At 40.8% G+C, this 20,360-nt stretch overlaps 1 protein-coding gene across 1 annotated transcript; it reads left to right on the top strand.

The window, feature by feature from the left end:
- The first annotated feature begins 14,100 nt into the window (after positions 1–14,100).
- On the top strand, positions 14,101–15,315 carry LOC116585997 (ferritin heavy chain-like). Its single transcript, XM_032335450.1, has one exon. It carries the CDS (start codon positions 14,188–14,190, stop codon positions 14,914–14,916), a length of 729 nt encoding a protein of 242 aa, XP_032191341.1. The 5' UTR covers positions 14,101–14,187; the 3' UTR covers positions 14,917–15,315.
- Positions 15,316–20,360: the final 5,045 nt, after the last annotated feature.

Genomic DNA, 20,360 nt, shown 5'->3' on the forward strand with positions numbered 1-20,360 from the left:
AAAAATGTAAGTAAAATCTGTATTCCCTTAATTATGTTATGTCATATTTAGGTGGACCAAATTAATAATAAGATTGATAGGAAATATTGCAGGTATATATGCTGATCAAATATAAATAACAGTTTTCTTTTTTTTATTATGGTAATCTAGTTGACATACAATGTTACAGGAGTTTCAGGTGTACAGCATAGTGATATGTGGTTTAGTATCAAAACCAGCACACTATTTGTGACCACACATCAGCCCTAGATTGTAGGATTATCATCTAGAATCCATATTTTAGATGTCCACCAACTGCAATTCTCACTTCCACAAGCACATTGTTTTTAATCTTTATTGAACCTACTCTGTCTTCGTTTTCTACTAGTATGTCCTAACCTACACTGCCATTGCAATTCGTCCCATGAGCTTGAGGGGCTGCTGTTTCTTACGATCACCCCCATATCTCTCCCACCGTACCACCACAGTGGCTGGTTTCAACAAACAGATATATGACTAAGCTATAGTCATTTGCTTCACTCAGAGTCTCCTTTATTTGTATTTCCCCTCCTTTGTTATTATCTAGCCTCTTAAAAGCTTCCTTTTAAGTTCTCTAATTTAAAAAATACTGAACCAGAATTCAAGTAAAATCAGCCATAATCATGTGACTTTAAATGTATAAGAAGGGATGCCTGGGTGGCTGTTATTTAAGTGTCTGCCTTTGGCTCAGGTCATGATTCCAGGGTCCTGGGATCAAGCCCCTGTTTGGGCTCCCTGCTCAGTGGGGAGTTTGCTTCTCCCTTTCCCACTCCCAACGTTTGTGCTCACTCTCTCTCTCTCTTAAATAAATAAATAAAAATCTTTACATAAAACAAAATGAAGTATATAAAAAGTTAATGTATAAAACTAAATCCATATCTTCCTCTCTCCCAACCTATCCAATTGTAATGGTCAGAAGTTAAAAATTAATAGGTTAGTGCTCATCTTTTCTCTCTTTTTCTCTCTCTGTTTTATGTGTGTGTGTATACACTTAAATATACACCCTCTTATTCCCTCCAAATATGGGAATGTGTGTGCACACACACACATTCCTTTTTCCACTGAAAATATCTTAGATCTATATCTCCACATTAACACAAGAAGAAATAGTTTATTCTTTTTTTAAGATTTTATTTATTTGAGAGAGAGTGAGAGAGAGAACATGAGAATGAAGAGGGCCAAAGGGAGAAGCAGATTCCCTGCTGAGTGGAGAGCCCAATGTGGGACTTGATTCCAGGACTCTGGGATCACAACCTCAGCTGAAGGCAGTCGCCTAACCAACTGAGTCACCCAGGCACCCCTAGAACTACTTTATTCTATTAAAGGGCTGTATGATATACCATTGTACGGACTCCCTTATAATGTGTCTATACTTCAATGAAAGATAGTTTACATGCAGTTTTGTTTGTTTGTTTGTTTTTATGTGGGACACGGCAATGAAATTACATACATCTTTAGGTAGTCTATGCAAGACATTTTTTCCATGTAATAAATTTTTCAAAGTGAGATGGCAATTTCAGAAGGGTTTTTTTTTTTAATAAGATTCTTGAGAATATGATTCATTTTTAGATTCCCAAAGAATTTATATAACACTCTAAGATATGGTGGTCACTAATTGGTGTTACAAAACCGGGGTTAATTGAGTGGTTGACTATTCTAAAAATAGAACTAACTTTTGTAAATACCTGAAAAATACAACAGATCCTTTCACTTTTTCCTGCAGTGATAGAGTCTACATAGCCATCCAGAGTTTCAGCTGAGGAGATTCTGGGGATGGGCATCTCTTTATTGAGAAGCAACGTGTTATTGTTTGACTTGGATACAAATGGAAGCCATCCCTCCACTGTCAGTGAGTAAGCACTAGCATCTCTTGGTTTTACTGCATCCTGATCTACTAATCTTACTGGGAAAATATACCTGGTATTAGATGAGTACAATATACTTGAAAAGACCATTGTCTGAAGGCAAGCCTTCATAACTGGGCTAATACTCTCTAGCATTTTTTATCAAAATTCATAACTGGACTAATACTCTCTTGCATTCAGCTTCTTCATTTGTGAAATAAGAAAAACGAGACTCAGTGATCCTTTTTGATTCTAAATTCTCTACTATAATCCTTGCCCAGAAAGATAGCAGTGCCAGGGGCATGTGGTAGCTTAGCACTTGAGAAATCATCTCTTAGTTTCAGCTCAGGCTATGATCTTAGCTTTATGGGATGGAGCCTTCATGGGGCTCCACACTCAACACAGAATTGGCCTGGGTTCTCTCCCTTTCCTTCTCCCTCCTTATCTGCTTTTCCTTCTCTGCTCCTCCCCCAACTTCTGTGCACTCTTTGTAAAATAAATATATAAAATCTTTTTAAAAAGATAGCAGTGCCATATATCCTAATGTTTATGATTTTTCTCCAACTTTGATTGAAAATGGAATTACCAGAAACATTTTTCCTAGACCCATTCAAATTGTATAAAACTGGAGATAAATGTTTGCAAACAGTCAAAATGGGTATAATGATTCCTACTGCACAGAAGCTTTGTGAAAATTCAGTGACAGATACTCTTAGAATACTTTGGTACTTAGCATATACAAGTACTCAGTGACTTCTACATTTCTTCATTATGATTACTGGAGAAGATTTAGAGCTTATGTTTAAATGTTATACCACTATGTCCTGTTTTAAATTATGAAATCATTTAAAATACAATTAATTAATCATTATCAAAAATTTTGACATAAATTATGAAGTGTCTTAGCCTCTTCAAAGACAAGAATAATCTCTAACATACTTACCCCTGAATTAATATCAAAAGAGCTAAAATATAAAATACAACAAGCAGAAGAGATAATAAATAAGATACTTAGAACCTCCAATCACTGTTGGCTTATCTAGGTCCAACCCACGAACTGAAAGAACCCTGTGTTATGTAACTTGCGTAACAATGCCAAACCACATTCTTGGTAGAAACATCATCCCAAGGTTCTAGCACTTAAAATAGCTACTTCTAGCACATATAAAGGCCAGCACATGTATATTTTATGCATTTTATTATTTCGTAAGATTTCAAGCAACAACATATTATAGCAAGAAAGGACATATGCAATCATTAAATCCTTTAAAGCTAGAAAGAGGACTCAAAACCTTGATCTTACTCAAATCAATTCTCTCCTAAGGTGAATTATATGTACTGTCTATATTGCAATCAAACGCTAATGAAGTTTTACCTACAATCTTTCTGCTCCAAATACAACTTCACCCTCTCACCTTTGGGAACTTCCCATGATGTTTTTTCTGCATAGAATCCTCATCCCCCAACTCCCCCCCCCTTTTTTTCCTTTCTTTTTTCTTCCTGAGAGAGACAACGAATCCCAAGCAGGTTCCACATTCAGGGCAGAGCACAGAGCCCGATGCCAGGCTCCATCTCACGACCCTGAGACCCTGACCTAAGCTGAAACCAAGGGTCAGATGTTTAACCAACTGAGCCACGCAGGTGCTCTCCCATCCCCCAGCTTCTTTTCAGACCGTTGTCAAATCTAACTTCTGTACGAGATAGACATTGATCCTCCCGCACCTGGTTTTTGATTGGATTCAACACTCTACAATTGAACATTGGCTCTCCCACTCGATTTTAAATTCACAGAGGCCCTAGAATCCAGGTGTCTTTTACCCTTTCACAGAATGATGGAAGCTTCAGATGCTCGAAACATATATTTGGAACCGAATCAAATCAAATAAAATTGAATTGAAGGTGACTTGTTTGTTCAACCTTTAGGAATATATAGCTCAAAATTAATATATGTTTACTGGTTCTGCTAGTAGCAGAGAGAGAGAAAAGTAAGATATTAAGTGCACTACAATTAAACCATTAAACTGACTGAAACTCCCTTCAACTTTGTAGCTTAAGTGTTATTCAGAACCAGGAGAGCTTGGGGACTCGAGGGAATTTTAGTCACCAATCTGCTTTACGAACAGCACTGTAGTGCCCATTGGATTAGATGCCATCTGAATACTAGATACACACGAGTGAAAAAGACAGAAAGTCCCCTGACAACAAGAATATTTTGGTTTCATGGGTAAAATAAAGTAAATAAATAGCTATAATTCCATCTCATGACAGGGTAAGTAGAGGAGCGTGGAACTCCCTAAAGGCCTCTCAGAACCATCCAAGATGTGATCAGAAGAACAGTGGGAAGTGAGTGAGCTCACAGAAATACAAAAGGGGGGTTGGGGGGAAGACACAACTGCAGGGCTGAGGGAAAGCAGGTGGGGGTGTCTATGGCAAAAGACAAATCCATGTGAATTTGTTTGTTCTTTGTCGCAAGCAACAAAGGGCCTTCTTGGGTTTGATTAAACATTCATACCTACAAGCCTGGCACCACGCCACTCAGAAGGAATTAGAATAGAAGCCACAGGTTTCTGGCACCAGAGTATCAAGCATCCTCTCAAGATCCCCATAGAATGGATATGAGAGATGCCCTAGCTAAAAAGCCTTTCATCCACAAGAACCAATACTCCCCGTAACAACTCCAGTTTCCAAAAACCCCAATAGAGGGAGGCTCGGAGGCAAAAGTCACCACACTCAAATGTTACTTTGCCCATCAAGGACAATTTCTCCACCAGCAAGATTGCCTAGATGCATACTCCACATATGGACAGAGGCAGACAGCTAACCAGGGGTCGGTCATAGTCTCACGTGGAAGGGAGAAGGGCTTGATAACCCTCTGCCCACTCCTGTGGGTAGTTCTGGGTGGAACAGCGCTCCACGGAGTGGTCACACTGTGTAGAAGCCTGTGGGAAAGAACAAATCGTACGTTCCAGGGTCTAAAGGAAAGTTCATAAAGATGGAAGCCTAGTGGGGCTTCGGAGAGACTAAAGGGTGTCGGAAGTAGCCAGGGAACAGCCACAGAAGGCAAGGGAGAATATATTTCACAGGTTTGTGGGACTACTCAAAGGTTTAAAGCAAGGGGATGATTTAATCATATTTACATGTGAGATAGCTATGTGGCTGTTCCATGCACAGGAGACTGGAAGAGCACAAAACAGCCTAATGTCTTATCCCAGCCTCTATAGATCCACTCCCCAACCGTCCTGGCCCTGTTCTCTTTCCCAGGGGTCTGAATGCACTACAACAGTGAGTTCCCTACTTTCTGGCTTTCTGTTAGGTCAATCTTTGCTGAGCCCCACCAAGAGGTCCAAGGGCAGGGAGAGAAGGAGGCCAGGTTTTTTGCCCTTCCAGGTTCCCTGAGATTGTCTGTGTCCTTCCCCCAGGTGTCATTGTTCTCTTCTAGATGGTTCTCAGAACAGCTCAGTCTCACCTGGGTTCTTACAACCTCTCTGGGGACCAGCTACAGGAGTACTGAACTAGCTAGAATTATTCTTATTTTTAAGCATTTATTATTATTAATAGTTATAATTATATATTATATAAGTATAATTATTATTATACTTACATATGTCCGGTGCAACATCTCCATGGAAAGCTATCATCATTTGTGCCCCCCACCCCCAGCTTCTGTGTGCTTATTCTTACAAGAGAATCTGTAACATGATTGGGAAGATGGTGATCAGTACCACAACTGCTTTCCCAGACGTGCAGACAAGCAGGGAGCCTAAGTGTGTAGCTCGCTTTAGAGCAGCCCTTAGAGGCTGTGGCTGGACTATGAAAGCACAGCTCCTTGCCCCAGCTCAGTGTCTGAGTTCTGCCTATGCTCCATAAATCCCCTGTGGGATCAACTCAATTTTTTTTTAAAGATTTTGTTTATTTATTTGTCAGAGAGAGGGAGAGTGAGAAAGCGAGCACAGGCAGGCAGAGGCAGAGGGAGAAGCAGGCTCCCTGCTGAGTGAGGAGCCCGATGTGGGATCTGATCCCAGGACGTTGGGATCATGACCTGAGCCGAAGGCAGCTTAACCAACTGAGCCACCCAGGCATCCTGGATCAACTCAACTTATCCCACACTCAGGGCCCATGGCGAAGCAAAAATGTTCATCTATCTTAATCAAAATGAAGGGGAAAATGTTATTAAATGTACTAACATAGAAACGTTTTATTTTCTTTTGTTGTCTCTCTTGACTTGTCAGGTGCTTTTATCTTCTATTTTTAATGTCATTTGAAGAAAAAGAAAAACTTAACACTGTAAATAATAAGCCTCAATTTCACTGTTCATGTTTAGGTTGTGCAATGTTTGATTTAGATATAAATATACAAGCAATTGATTTATATAAAGAATCATTGAATTACACAATCCCTATTTTGTAACTTGTACATGCATGTATATTTCATTGTTACCAGAACAGTGGAATGCTGAGCAAAAGGAGCTGAATTGTTTTTGTTTCATTTCTTCATGCATACACACTCTACCAACACACCACCCTTGGCTTAACTGAATAAGAAGGGGCTGAAAGGAAAGTGAACTATGGGTTGCTTTAGCTCCCCCTTTCCTTCTCTGTCATCATTTTTAGCATAAATGACTACCTTACACATGGAAGTAAAACACTAGTAAGAGAAGATCTGGCAGGTTTCCTTAGTCCTTCATGTTTCTTGGAATGCTCTGACTTCTTTCTGCACTCTGAGCAAATTCTGTTTCCGAGAGAAAGGGCAGCTCCCAGGCCTGTGGGCACCCCAGCTTCCTCAGTCATGGATTCAACACACTTACCCTGTCCTTGTTCTCAGTTGCGCTGACTTGCCACTCATTACTGCTCACCAAAATTCCACGCCCTGGGAGCGCCGCGAAGGTTCTATGCCAACAGGGGGGCGAGGAATGACAGATACACAAACTGCACACGTCTGCTCATGTGCGTGCGCCATCATCCCCCACCTCAGACTGCACTTACAGAATACAGGCTCAAAAAAGGAAAAACAAATAGTTAACTTGTGGGGACCACAATCCTGCAAGACCTGAGTCTCCCTCAGTTTATAAAGGTCCTAGTGATTTACAAGGAAGAAGCTTTCTTATCAATAGCCTAATTTCCAGAGACCCATAACTCAGTTCCTGAAGCCCTAACATCATCTTCCCCTCCATAAAATTGAGGGAGGCTGAGGCAGAGGGAAATGTAAATAAAGTTAAATTTCTCCTAAACCTAAAGCTCACTGACAAGGACGTGTGATAGGAGAGTGACATTCCTGCAGGAAGCTCCCAACTATCTTACTGTTAATGCCTCACTAAAGGGAAAAACCACCTTAACTTGACAAAGAGCAAAGCCTACAGCATCCTGTGTGTCTTCTGAATACATGAAAGTTCTTTCAAACCCTCCCTTTTCCTTACTTGTCCCAACCCCACAGTCCATCATCGCCACTTCCCAGAACCCAGGGGCAGCAGCTCTTTCTGCCCATGGGTCCTTTCCCGGCACTTTAATAAAATCACCTTTTGCACTAGAACATTTTAAGAATTCTTTCTTGGTCTTCAGCTCCAGACTCAATTCTATTCTACAACTTCATCATGGGTATAGTTGTAGGGGGCTGGCGGTTTGTGGCATGCCAGACACCTCCTGAAGAGAGAGGAGGCATTACTGCACCTTGCACCTCTGACCACAGATGAAAGAATGAACAAAATGAATAAAACAGAGTCTGCCAGACCTCTGCAGCGGGCACTGCACTTAAGAGTTCACTTCTGACTCATTTATCGAGTGACCTGGGAGGTTTCCCAGTTTTGAATGGATCTGAGAGTGAAGGCAAGAAGCACACTCCACAGGGGAGTCCCACAATCCCCTTTAGAATTTGGGAAACTTCCTAGTGACAACACACAGAATAACAATACATCGCCTTTTCCCAAGACAAAACCCTCTATGGGGTGCCTGGGTGGCTCAGTGGGTTCAGCCTCTGCCTTCGGCTCAGGTCATGATCCCGGGGTCCTGGGAGCCTGCTTCCTTTCCTGCCTCTCTGCCTATTTGTGATCTCTCTCTGTCAAATAAATAAATAAAATCTTTAAAAAACAAAAACAAAACAAAATGAAAAACCCTCTACTATTCTCTATATAAATCCCTCAGGGGGAAATTAACAGCAACTGCATAATCCACAATCTATATTCCAGTGATCAGTGAACTTCTCTCCATCCTGGTTTTGTCACATTTCAGGCTTCTAACAGCAAGCAAGTTTGGAAAGGCCACGATCAGTAATGAAGATGAAGAACTGCATAGCCATGTTTGAATGTAAAAGAGAGAATAGAAAGAAATGAGAAAAGGAGAAAAAAAATTTCATTACAAATACAAGTATAAAGGAGTAGAGTTATTTTCAGCTTTCCTTTTTGTCACTATTTATGACTCCCCCCGTCTATTACTGTAAAAGTGGAGAGTGTTGTTTACATATTTCCTAAGGTAGGTAAATTCTAAAAAATATCTAGTATTTAAAATCAAAGGCTGGATTCCTGGGTGGCTCAGTGGGTTAAGCCTCTGCCTTCATCTCAGGTCATGATCTCAGGGTCCTGGGATGGAGCCCAGCACTGGGCTCTCTGCTGAGCAGGGAGCCTGCTTCCCCCTCTGTCTCTGCCTGCCTCTCTGCCTACTTGTGATCTCTCTTTTAAATAAATAAATAAATAATTTTAAAAATCAAAGGCTTTAAAAAACAATATAAAAAAGTAATCTATATACCACATATATCAAAACATGATTCGGTGAATTACAATCTATTTTCATATAGTTCTTAAATTTCCGATTGGCAAAGCATTTTCACATAGAAAACAAATAGTTCACTCAATACATCTATAAAAAAGAAAACAGAGGATATTGTTAATCCTTTAGAGACAGAAATCAGCCAAGTACAGAGCTTTTCAAATAACTTAAAATGAAGCCATTTCCTAATATAATATACAAATGTGCACTAGGATAAACTAATTTGCTACGTGAAATAAAAATTCCTACCCCAGTGCATTTGGGGGATAGAAGCATTGCACCAGGACTAAGGATTTAAAAATGAATACAGTGGGTTGACAGACGAGAAGGGAGAAGGGACAAAAGGGGTGAAGGGGAGTGGGAGTATAGGCTCCCAGTTATGAAATGAACAAGTCACGAGGATGAAAGGTCCATCACAGGCAATATAGTCAATGATATCGTACCAGTGTGGTATGTCGGGGTCACGCCCCTAAGATGGCGCCGGAGAAGTACGAAGTGCAGACAGCCTAAAAAATATCCGCCCTGGCCACAAATGACCTCGTGCTCGTCACATGAGCACCGTATGCCACCACTGCCTAGGAGCCCCAGATACCTCCTGTTCACGTGAACACACCTGTGATTGGCTGTATACTCCCTGTTCACGTGAACACCCCTGTGATTGGCTGTTATGCCCTATATAAGGCAAGGGAACTTCCCCGCAAGGGGAGGAAAAAGATCGACCAGGGAATAAACAAGAGTTTGTGCATCGACCTGTGTGTGTGTGTGTGTGTGTGTGTGTGTGTGTGTGTTGGTGTTGCATCATCTCTGCAGGCAGGGAGGGCGCGGCAGTGGTATGGTGGCAGACAGCTGCTGTGCTGACGGTGAGCACACCTAACACGCAGACATAGGGAATCACCACGCGGCACGTCTGAAATTAACATAACATTGGTGTCAACTATACACTTCAGTAACAAAACAATGAGTAGGATGATCAACTGTGCCCTTAAGGACACACACGCATTGCACACACATACACGCACACACATACCAATACACAAGCATGCACATGTGCATGCGTATATCAAGAAATACAAGAAATTTAAAGGAAAAGTAGTGATTGCTCCCAAATAAAGTTATTGAAGACCTTACAAAAAAAGCAACATATTTGATGGGACCTAGAAAGACAAGATGAATTTTGTGAGGAAGTAAAAGAAGGGAGGACAGGAAGGGGGGAAGTTGCTGAGAGAGGTGTTCAAGGAAGAGACTACGTCATTAAAACCGAAGAAGAAATGGCTTGTGAAAAATGGTCACAAGTCTAGGGCCACAGTCTAGTTTGTACTTTCGGTAGAAGAACGTTAAATTTACTACGAATACTAGAAATCAAAATGTCCCTAAAGGAAAAATCCTTGCATTTTCAAAGTCTAGCAAAATACATGACAAAATTTGGAAGGAAACGGGAAACATTTTTGACAAATTAACATGGGATATTTAAGTGTGTATTGTGTTTTATGACAGTGTTTTGCATTACATTTCATGTCTTGCATTTGTTTTATGTTTAAGCTTTTTATTACCTTGGGGATGACCATTTATATGAAAAGCATCATTTCTACTAAAACACGAGTTGTAGCAGTTGGCATTTAATACTGCTCTAAAGAATCATTTTCACATCCTTTCTTTAGGGAACTATACTTTAGGAGTTGCAAGTGTTTGAAGAAAATAAAAGCCAAGATGGATAGAGAAAAGCAAAAATGAGTGAGAAAATTTCTTGGCGTGTATCAATCACATTCTGCTAGCAGAGTCCAAGTGCAACTAGATCTTAGGCATCCACCTCTATTTATGGTGCACTTGAAGAAGTTCCTTTGAGACCAGGGGGCTTACTACCAAACTGCAAGTTTTGATATTGTCCATATCATAAAAGAATTTCTACCTCATTATCCCTATAAGATAACAATAATATGATGCATGTTAGCATACTTTACAAGCTATACAGGATTTCCATGTGCAATAATAATAATTATTGCCTGCTGAATAATATAAAATGGATTATTTTAAATAATTAATAGAAAACATCCATTAAGGACTCTTAAAGAATATTGTGAGTGCTTATTCTGTGCCAACCCCTGTGATAAGTCCTCTGCATAATTATTTTATTGACTCTTTTCAATGAAGTAATGGAAATAAGTAGGAACCTAAATTTACAACTGAGGAAACTGACTTAGAAAGGTAATCTGACTCTTCCAAGGAAATGTAGGAAGGTAATACAGAGAAGGTAACAGAAATAATACCTGAATATACCCAGTACTAGTATCAAAGACCCTGATGTCAACCATAAGAAATCAAAGAACCCTAAGAAAAGAAATGGCCCAACAGGTAAAATGGACAAAAGATTTGAACATATACTTTCCAAAGATAAGAAACTTGAGACTGTGTATGCAGCATCACTAATTATAATGAGAATGCAAATTAAAAAATACAATCAAATACCAGTATACTGATACATGACTAGAATGGCCAAATTTAAAGTTTTAAGTCAAAATTAGATACCAAGGGTTGCGGTGACATGAAGGAACTTGAACGCTCACATAGTGCTGATGGAAAAGCATAAAGGTACATCCACTTGGAAAAATAATTTGAAGTTTCTTAAAAAGCTAAACATACACTTAATCATATGATCTAGCCATTCCATATAAAGTATTGACCCAAGAGAAATGAGTGCATACAGCCACACAAAGACTTGTACAGCAATGCTCCTACCAGCTTTAATTTAATAGCTAAAAACAAATAAGTAAGCAAAATGTTCATGAGATGGTAAAAGGATAAATGGACTGTGGTGTATCTACACAATGGAATAGCTATTCAATCATAAAAACTATTAATACACATTATTGAGTGGATTGCAGAACCCCTGTGCTGAGCAAAAGAAACTCGGCAAAAAGGAATACACACCAATTTCATTTATATGAAATTCTAGAAAATGCAAACTAATCTAGTAGTGAGGAAAAGCAGATGCCTGGGATGAGATGGGGCAGCGAGAGGTAGAGGGAGTGATTATAAAATATAAAGGAAGAGAAGGAAACTTTCGGAGGTGATGAATACATTCATTTTCTTGATTTTGGTGAAGGTTTCACAGATGTATGCCTATGTCAAACCCTATGCAGTTGTACACTTTTTTTTAAGTATCTGCAGTTTATTTTATGTCAATTATACCTCCCTAAAGCTGTTACAAAGGTATAAGTTTACTTTTGTGTTTCTGTGATTTTTTTAATGTTTTTCTTTATCTGTGAGAAATACTACCAACATTTTATTTTTTTAATTTTATTTTTTTTCAGTGTTCCAAGTCTGATCATTTATGCACCACACCCAGCACTCCATGTAATACTTGCCCTCCTTAATACCTACCACCAGGTTCAATCAAACCCCCAACCACCTCCCCTCCAAAATCCTCAAGGGTTCTCTCTATACAGAGAAAGAATAGAAATTTTCTGAATTTTCTTCTGTGAGTTAATCCTCATTTTCTCAATACACTTCAACAATCACAGTATACTTTTAAAACTAAATACCATTTTAATTATTTTTAGACTGTCCTTTTTAGTTTTTATTGATTGATTGATTGATTTTTAAGATTTTATTTATCTATTTGACAGGCAGAGACCACAAGCAGGGGGAGAGGCAAGCGGGGGGGGTGGGTAGAAGCAGGCTCCCCGCTGAGCAGAGAGCTTGAGGAGGGGCTTGATCCCAGGACTCTGGGATCATGACCTGAGGTGAAGGCAGAGACTTTAACTCACTGAGTCACCCAGAGCCACTGTCCTTTTTATTTTTTTTATCAAAGAAAAATATTTTGGCAGATCAACTTGTGGCGCTGCCCAAGACCAGCTCTGAAATGATGACCAATAGAGCAGACGACTCAGCGGCCCCGGGGAAAAGCCAAATGAAACATCCAGGAGAACCCAGGATTCTTCCTCCATCTAAGAGAAGGCCAAGCCTGCCACTGCTGTCAATGAAACAGAAAGGACAGGGAGAATCCCATTCGGGGGATTCAGCCATGTGTTCAGAAGACGAGGGCTCCAAAGTCACAGCAATGCCTGTGTTGGGAGAAGTGCCTGAAAAACTGCCAATACCAGTGGAAATCAATGCTGAAATAAAACATCAATTAAAGAGGGAAATCTGACAGTTTGGATGAAAATATGAAAGAATCTTCAAACAGCTTGAAGGTGTGTGAAATCTTTACAGCTGCAGAAAAATGTTTTGTACATACCATGAAAGAAACAGCGAGATTTAAAAGATAAGACTTGATAACACGCCTGGAAAAGGTACCAGAAAAACTAGAAGCTCAACACTTTCTCACCAAAGACTATATAGTCACACCCCAAATTTATAATCCCATGATTGAAAAGATCAGTGAGTAAGCAGAACCAGTTTACTGTCCTAGAATGCAACCGGATATTGTTGATGTCTCCTGGCACCTCAGCTAAGGATACTGTCCTCTTGGGGCGCCTAGGTGGCTCAGTGGGTTAAGCTTCTGCCTTCTGCTCAGGTCATGATCTCAGGGTCCTGGGACGGAGCCCCACATCCGGCTGGCTCTCTGCTCAGTGGGGAGCCTGCTTCCTCCTCTCTCTGCCTGCCTCTCTGCCTACCTGTGATCTCTGCCTGTCCAATGAATAAATAAAATCTTAAAAAAAAAAAAAAAAGAATATTGTCCTTTTGAGACTAAGAAAAAATACTGGAACTTCAATGCTCTAAGTTTCTGTTAGTAAAAGCTGGGCATTCCCCCTTACAAAAATTGATTTTAGTTGACACACAATGTTACAGTAGTTTCACAGGACAGCATAGTGATTCAACTTCTCCAGTTAGGCTGTGCTCACAAGTGTATGTATCTGCAAGAAGGAAAGACAGGAAAATATCAAGCTGAGAGCCAGTTTATATGTTCTTCCTACTTTTCTGCAGGGTTTTTTGTTTTTTGTTTTTTTTCGCAAGAAAGGTGAATTCTGTATTTAAAAATGTCTTTCTAAAAGAAAGCACTGTCTTAGTACAGACTCTTGAAAATTTGCCTACTATACTGGCAATTCTTTCTATACCTACGTTTGTTTAAAATAATCGTAAAGTCAATTTATAAATACCCACTTCGGCTGCGGACCTTCGCGCTCAGATGAATTGGCTGAGACTTTTGTTTTACCCTATTTCCTCGCCCTGCCTCACCCCACTCTTTGGGCTTTGGACAGAAAGAGATCAAAGACGGAGGGCAAGGACCGCTGCTGGGCTCGTCCTTTCTTTTCCCAGTCGCAGCGCGTACTTTTTTGACAGCATTTTGAGCTGAGATGAAATAGTACATTACAAACGCCCAAAGGCAGAAAGAGGGCAATGTTGAGTTAATGCAGTTGTCACTGTCATCTGTCTGTGCCCAGCCCGGACAGGGCACGCGTCCCGGCAGCCCTCCCCTTGGAACCCTGGCGCCTTTGGAAGGGAAGGGGTGTGTGTGACGCAGTCGCCGGTCGCTTAGGGCCTCGTTCCAATTCAGACCTGAAGCACCTAGCGTCCGGCCACACGCAGTGACGCCCTGGCCTCAGTTTCCCCACTTCTAAAGAAGGGGAGTCATGCTGCCCTGTTTCTCGTTTTTCTCCAAGAACATCAGCCCTTCGCTGGTGTCCCTGCGCAACGCGTGCCGGGGCTTGGCGCTCCCGCCGCTCCGGGTCTCCAGGCTCCCCTCGCGCCCCAGGCGCACTGCCCCACTGCGCCGGCTGGCAGCAGCCGCCTCCTCCGGGGACCCAGCCGGACCCGCCTCCGCCCATTCCCGGGTGCGCCAGAACTTCCACCCGGACTCCGAGGCTGCCATCAACCGCCAGATCAACCTGGAGCTCTACGCGTCCTACGTGTACCTGTCCATGTCCTATTACTTCTCCCGAGATGACGTGGCCCTGAACAACTTCGCGGGATATTTCCTTCGCCAGTCCCGGGAAGAGACCCAGCACGCGGAAAAGCTGATGAGGCTGCAGAACCAGCGGGGAGGCCGGATCTGCCTGCAGGACATCAAGAAACCAGACCAGGACGACTGGGAAAGCGGGCTGAACGCCATGGAGTGTGCGCTGCTCTTGGAGAAGACTGTGAATCAGTCGTTGCTCGAATTGCACACTCTGGCCTCAGACAGCGGTGACCCCCACTTGTGCGACTTCCTGGAAACTCACTATCTGAATGAGCAGGTGAAGTCTATCAAAGAACTAGGTGACCACGTGCAAAACTTGATTAAGATAGGGGCCCCAGATTCTGGCCTGGCAGAGTATCTTTTTGACAAGCACACCCTGGGAGATGAAAACAATCAGAACTAAGTAACCCACAGGCTGCCCTCCTCACTGCCCAGGCTTGGAAAAGACCCAGTCCACAGACTCTTGCTTTCTTGTCCTTAAAATGAACCTCTATCCTTATACCCCATAATGCTGTCCCAATAAAGTGACTTGTAGAGAAAATGAAGTTGGCCCCATATTAACAGGGATTTTTGTCCAACATCAAGGTAATTTTTCCAGCCGAAAGGTAGCCCACGATACCACGGTATAAAAAAGACTGTGAAAAAGCTACTGAGAGTAGATGCAAACTTTCTCCAGTTATCAAATATTATTTCAGACCATGAACCTTTACTAAAATTCTGCAATTTTCAACTGCACAAGTGCCCGTAATTTTCAAGACCTTATACTAAAGGCTAAAGTGGGAAGATGTGTAAGATAAATAAGTAAATAATTCTAACGAGTTGAAGAACATATACAGTACTGTAAAAACCATGTAAGCAAAATTCCACGACAGCTTTTACCTTTTCCCAGCATGTTCCAAGAAAAAGTGATGTCCAGCAATGATCTGTTTTTAAAGGATTTTGTGATCAAATAAATTTAAGAGAAGCTACACAAAGTATCAATGCTGGCCTTGGAAAGTCACAATGTCTATGAGCATTTAAGGGATCTGGGAAGTCTTGCAATTAAAAACAAAAAACAAAAATCTTGGATTATTTTTGTTTAGCTCAGTGTTTCCCAACACAGCCAGTCGCAGTGTGTGTGTGTGTGTGTGTGTTTGAAATGATAATCTAGGTCTGTCTGATTAGAGACTCTCTATATCACCACTGGGCTATATATATAGCCTCTCTTTTCACATACCAAAAAGAGCAAATGCACTGCAGAAACAATCTTTTGTGGCCTGTAGAATGGAGGGGAAAAAACATTAGGGTGGAAAAATCAAGAAGAAATCCAGAATGAAGGAGGCATCAGCAAGGCAGATGTTTTCTTGGGGGTGGGGGGAAACAGGCATGAGAAGATTTATGGGAGAATATTTGATCAGCAGGCCTTGGGCTGGACTAAGAACACTGGGTGGTGGTTGGGGAGATGGGCTGGAGCCAAGCATGGAGGAGAAAAGGATGGGCTTAGGCTTAATTTATTGAGCAATGGCAGTGCTTTGAAGGGCTCTCAGCAGAAGAATGCTATACTAAGAGCTGAGCCATCAGAAGTTCAGTTGTACAGAATACAAACCGGAGAACAACCCAAATGTCTGTGTTCATTTTGTCCTCTGAGAAACATGTCAAGATGGGATTAAATGTGTAAGAAATATTTTAGGGGAAACAGAAACACCCTTGAGAGAAAATGGGAAAGGAGAAGCCGGCAGAGCCCCCAGACCCCATGCAAGTCTGATCCCGAAGGAAGAAGAGAGGATCGTGGTGCTTGGCTCTAAGCAACCTTCTGCAGGGCTGTCTGGGAGAACCAAAAGCCAGAGCTGCTCATCAGAGGAATCCCAGGTCTCCCAGAAATGGGCCTGCCTAAGTACATTTCCAGAGCTCAGTTATTGACTGGGAAGTGCAGGCTTGCAACAAGCTAAGAGATGAATCGATTTTCAAGCACAGCAGCAGGGGTCCCTGGCAAATTGTGCTCCCCGCAGTCCCAATCTGAGAGGCTCAAGCACAAGACTGCACAGACTCAACAAAATGGTTTAGATTAAAATACCATACACGGAATGCCCTACGGCTATTAAATATGATTTTGCCAAACACATAATAATGTGAGCAGAAATCCACAATGTGTTTTCTTAAAAACAAGCATAAGACGGGGTTACATTATAGAACTGTATAGAGACAAATACAGGGAAAGTAATATATATGCGCCCCAAACGGAAGTATATATACTAACAAATGAAGCCAGACGACCTCTTAGTGAGATTGTGTTGGATATTTATTTTCTGTAGCTACTTGTCTTTTTAAAATAAATTTTTTATCATGGACACGCATTATGGTATTATCATAATAAGAAAAGTAAAAAGGTGGAGAGAAAGCAGGAAAAGCCTGAACCATGGCAAAATCAATGGAAACAGAAACAAAGAGATGCTGATGAGAGTTTACAGGCAGAACCTTTTAAATTTTGCAAAGGACTGAATGCAGAGAGTTATAGATATGGGGTACAGAAAGAAAACTGATAGATGTCAGACTTGTGTTACTGGAGAAGAGGATCTGAGAATAAAAACGGATCTCAGACAGGAGGAACAATTGGCTGTGCGGAGTACATAATGATTTGCTTTTGATTAAGGGCACTGCCCTCACTTTCCCTTCTATCCCTAAATTGGTTTATTGTGCTTTGCATAATCCTATTACATCTCTTCAGAAAACTTCCTCTTCAGTTCTTCTGGATGAGTGTTTTCCAAACTGCAGACTGCAACCCATTAGTGTGTCAAGACATTATTTAGTGAGTCACTTTCCACCTTTTGTTAATAAAACAGATTTGAAGAGAAGTCAAAGTAAGGGAAGCAAGGGTACAATCTCCTGAAATTCTTGTGGGTGTGGGTGTGCACCTGTGTTCATGTATTTACCTCCCATAGTGGTACTTCTTATTCTATGTTGCTGTCAGAAACATACAAGAGCCATTGTCCCAGGCAATTCTTCGACACATGCTCATCTCCGTGCTCTGTCTCCTCCAGCTCCCCACTGTCTGTTGATAATGCTCTGAGAATTTAGAAGGAATCCCATGAGAACCTCACACTTTCTTATCATTGAATTGATCTCATGCTTGCCTTTATATTCACATGTAAAGCATTCTGTTCTGCTACTCTGGTTGAAGGTTCTATGCTACTTCCTAAAACCCACTGCCCATGGTGCCCTGAGTCCCAACCCTCACACTTACTGAAGGACATGAGGACATCACACCTATAATTATGCTTTCACTGGTATCATCAGTTTTGCCCGTTCTACTGATTGGTTCCCATGAGAAGCAAAGTTGATGTTATTTCTCCTTTATCTTTTTTTTTAAAGCCACCTATGGACTAACATTCCCTCCAGCAAACACTAAGCTATCACCCCCTACTTAGCTCTCTTTTACAACAAAGCTTCTTGAAAAAGTTATTTCTGCTTCCTGACCCTATTTATTCTGTTTTCTCTTGGGCCCCCGGCAAGTAAGCTTGTGTTCACTGTTTGCCACCACACCAACCACTTTATTTCTCCATTGGAATCATCAGTGACCTCCTTGATGATAAATCTAGTGCTTTTTGTTCCCTCAGCCAGCTAGCAGAACTTGTCATTTCACTCTTAAAACACTCACTCACTGTTGTCCGTCTCCATTTCTAATTGCCCCTCATCTTCCCGAACTTTACATACTGGAGGGTTCCGGAATTCTGTCCTCACATCTGGGTCTCTTCTCCCTCTTCATCTAGACTCGCTCTTTAAAGATCTCAGCCAGTCCTATGACTTCCATTTAAATATCTGTCCACTGGGTTCCAGTCCAACAAGGCAATGTAGGAAAACCCTGAACTCAGCTCCTCCACGACACTTACCAAATTACAGCTATTTATGGAATAATTCTTCCCCAAGAACTGACTACACAGCGAACAGAACAGCGACTGAACAACAAAGGTAGAGAAAATGACAAGAGAATAGCAAGAGAGACAGAGACACCACAACAAGGGCGATTCCCATTCCAGATACTGAGAATGGCAGTGGGGGAGGAATCGGACTGAGGAACTGGGAAGAGAGTCCTCTGTCCTTGGGCATAGAAAAAAAAGCCACAGTTTGAGAGTTACTAGCATGTAAAAAAGACAACACTAGAACTCTGCCAAATGGGGGAGTAGCTGTGGGAACACTGTCTAGGCTGGAGGGACTGGAGAAGCACAGTTTGGGTTCCCATTCCACCTTAAAAGCCTAGACTGCAGGGGCGCCTGGGTGGCTCAGTGGGTTAAGCCTCTGCCTTCTACTCAGGTCATGATCTCAGGGTCCTGGGATGGAGCCCCACATCTGGCTCTCTGCTTGGCAGAGAGCCTGCCTCCTCTTCTCTCTCTGCCTGCCTCTCTGCCTACTTGTGATCTTTGACAAATAAAAAAATAAAATCTTAAAAAAAAAATAAAAGCCTAGACTGTCCAGCAGGGTCTGGACACCATCACTAGTGGGTCTGGTCACATACAGAGCTTAGAACTATAGCAAACTCAGGGCTTGCAAACAAACCCACACCAGCCTGGGTCACACACCGAGTTTTGGGTTTTGGGTTTTTTTAGTTTTTAAAAATTTGTTATTATTTTTATTTTTAAGATGATTTCTTAAAAATTTTCCTTCTTTTTTTTCTTTTTGGATTTTCCTCTTCTTTGTTCTTTTTTTCCTCTTCTTTTCTTTTCCTTAAGTTTTGTCTTTCCTTTTTTATTTTTTATAAAATATTTTATAAATATATTTTTATATTTTATTTTATAAAATATTTCATATTTTATAAATATTTAATGATATTTGATTAATTTATTTTTAATTTAAATAAATCTAATTTAAATTTATTTATTTATTTTAATATTTAAAAATAAAATATTTAATAAATATTTTATATTTTATTTTATAAAATATTTTATGAATATAATACTTTTATTTAAAAGTATTATTATTATTATAGTTCTTCTTTTTATTAAAAACCCCACAGCTTCAAAGAGTAACTAGCATACAGAGCCACAGCTCCAGCTAGGAAAAGTCACCAGGCACCCAGTCTGTTTATAGGACACCATACACAAGACCATTTCTTCAAACTTAAAAGAAGTAGCTGTTCCACCTAATCCACAGAAACAAACAAAAGGCCAAGCAAAATGGGAAGAAAGAGGAATATGTTCCAAAAGAAGGAACAAGAAAACATCTCAGAAAAAGAACAAAAGGAGACAGAGATAATCAAATGCTTGATAAAGAATTTAAAGTAATGGTCTTAAAGAAACTGTACTGGAGAAAAGAGTGGAAGAGCTCAGTGAGAACTTCAGTAAAGAGAGAGAAAATATAAAAAAGAACTAATGAGAGTTGAAGAATACAATAACTGAAATAAACACACCAGAGGGAATCAACAGTTAGCGGATGCAGAAGAACATGGTGATGCAGAAGACAGGGAAATAATAGCACACAGGCTGAACAGCAAAAAAAGGAAGGAATTTTTAAATTGAAGAGAGGTTAAAAGATCTCTTGGACAACACTGAGCAAACAAACATTCACATTACAGGGGTCCCAGAAGAGAAAGACAGAAAGAAAAGTGTAGAAAACTTATTTGAAGAAATAATAACTAAAAACTTTCCTAACCTAGGGAAGGAAATAGACGTTCAGGTTCAAGAAGCACAGAAGGTTCCAAACAAGATGAACTTAGGAGGTCCATATGACAACACATTATAATTAAAACGTCAAAGATAAAAGATAGAGAGAGACTTTTAGGAGCAGCAAGAGAAGAAAGGGTTTATGTACAAGGGAAACCCCATTAGGCTATCATTTGATTTTCTAGCAGTAAGTTTGTAGGTCAGAAAGAAAGGA

This window comes from Mustela erminea, chromosome 3 (assembly GCF_009829155.1).
Source record: "Mustela erminea isolate mMusErm1 chromosome 3, mMusErm1.Pri, whole genome shotgun sequence".
Taxonomy (NCBI): domain Eukaryota; kingdom Metazoa; phylum Chordata; class Mammalia; order Carnivora; family Mustelidae; genus Mustela; species Mustela erminea.